The sequence below is a fragment of the Acipenser ruthenus genome, chromosome 11 (assembly GCF_902713425.1).
Source record: "Acipenser ruthenus chromosome 11, fAciRut3.2 maternal haplotype, whole genome shotgun sequence".
Classification (NCBI taxonomy): Eukaryota; Metazoa; Chordata; class Actinopteri; order Acipenseriformes; family Acipenseridae; genus Acipenser; species Acipenser ruthenus.
Genome location: NC_081199.1, coordinates 13,042,060 through 13,043,999, shown reverse-complemented (window position 1 = coordinate 13,043,999; position 1,940 = coordinate 13,042,060). Strand labels below are relative to the sequence as shown.

The window sequence follows — 1,940 nt, the reverse complement described above, 5'->3', positions numbered from 1 at the left end:
TTTTGAAAGCACCCCTCTCTGTGATAGGGGGAGTCAGTTGGTGGCATGTAATCTGCACACAGATATGTGTCTGATTGGGATTGGAAGATTTAATTTTTAATTTTGAGCCATACATGTGTCTCTCCTCTTTTTATGGGGGCGACAGTCTGAGATCCCCTTTGTACCACACAATGATGCCCCCTGAGTCTCTGCCCCGTTTGGTTTGGGCATTCTTTAGGGAGGGCAAGATTAACTCCTGTAGCCTGCGGGACAGTGGGTACACACATCTGCACGGGTCCAGCTTTCATGGAGTACAATTATATCCAGATTGTTGTATTTATAAAATCTGCAGTTTTTGTTTTATATCCAAATCTCTCTCTCTCTCTCTCTCTCTCTCTCTCTCTCTCTCTCTCTCTCTCTCTCTCTATTTAATTTGCCTTGTATGCAGTATTCCTTAACATTAACCCCCAAGCATAACATCTTTCATTTTAACAGTAAATGAAGTTATTTATTTATTTATTTTAAATCTCAGGTCTGCCTTCTTGCTCTCGACAGCCTATATTAAAAGTATTGGAAACATTTTTTAGGATAATGTGTGTTGCCAGCTTGTCAACCGCATGATTGTCTCTCATGTGACCACTGCAAACTGCAAGGCAACACGCACGCAACAAATGTGTTCCTCTTTTTGCCGTCTACAAAAGTCGCCCGTGTGACCCGGCCTTTTGGGTCTTATTGGAGATGATGGAAGGCATTGGAGATTCAGAGAACACAACCTTGACTTTATGAACAAGTTTGTTTCATGGCACAACAACGCCACCTCCTGGTAAATTATATTAGTTTGTGAAGAGCAGCTTGTGTTTCAGTGTCAGGTAGTTTTTGTACAGTGCTGGATGGGTTTCTGTCACTGTGGGCCTCAGGGCGCAGTAGTACACGGCTGCGTCAGTCACTTCAGTGTCTATCAGTTTTAGAAACACGCGTTTATTGTCTTTATCAAGCTCTGCTGAGATTCGGTGTTCTTCCTCGTTTGCTTTAGATACAGTCCCCGTTTCAAAGCTCATCAGCAGGTAGTCCAAAGCCTGTCCGGGATACTGGCGGTACCATTGTAAATTCTGTACAGCACCCGTGTAGTTGCACTGGAGGGTCACATTATCTCCTTGTTTAACATTTTTCAAAATAGATATTGGAGTAATTGTGTTTCCAAAACTTCCTTCTGCAGACAAAATAAAACAATGAAACTATCATCTTCAATGTAGGCGTCTGTCAACACTGCAGATCTACAGATTCATCTTGTTACTAAATAAACGCACCTCTTTTTTAAAGATAAGACGCTGACACTTTTAACAAGTTATTTTGGAGCTCGTTTAATGCGTAAAGTCTATTAGTGCTGTAAAATGTAAATAACACAATTGAAATAAAAAAAATTCTAAAGTTCCTTCATTTAATTTCTCATTGTCTCGCTTCGTTATCAGACTTACCTAATAGAAGTGTACAGAACAGTAATTTGATGAGCGCCATTCTCACCCGTGACCAGAGGATCTGTAACATCCCTCCCCAGTGCGCGAGGATAGGAAGTGCTCTGTGGACACCGTGCTCTCAGCTGTGTATGATGTCACATTGAAGGCGTGTCAAACAGCTTGAGGAGTGCGTGCAGTGATGTCTGAGAGAGGCAGAAGCAAAAGCTCGTGGATTAATACCAGCAGCTGCCGATGTGGTTTTAAAAGGTTTTTTTTTTTTTTTTTTTAATATACCTGTCTATCGGTGTATGTCTGTCTGGTTTGCCAGAAAAAAAAACAAAATGATTCTGAAACGATCCTATGAAACAATCTTACGAGATGTTTGGCATTTTGTCTCATTTGTAAAAGATAGGGGGACAGTTATGTCAGTGAGCTCAGCAGGGGGTGTCACTACTTTGTGTTTGGTGTCTCGAGGCCTCTGATCTTCAGGGGACAGTTCTGTCAGTG

At 41.6% G+C, this 1,940-nt stretch overlaps 1 gene segment (V, D, J or C); it reads right to left on the bottom strand.

Annotated features, from left to right (window-relative positions):
* Positions 1-645: 645 nt before the first annotated feature.
* LOC117426410 (T cell receptor alpha variable 21-like) lies at positions 646-1,521 on the bottom strand. The segment is given in 2 exon segments: positions 646-1,189; positions 1,455-1,521. Coding segments are annotated over 2 exon segments (417 nt in total).
* Between the last annotated feature and the right edge of the window lie 419 nt (positions 1,522-1,940).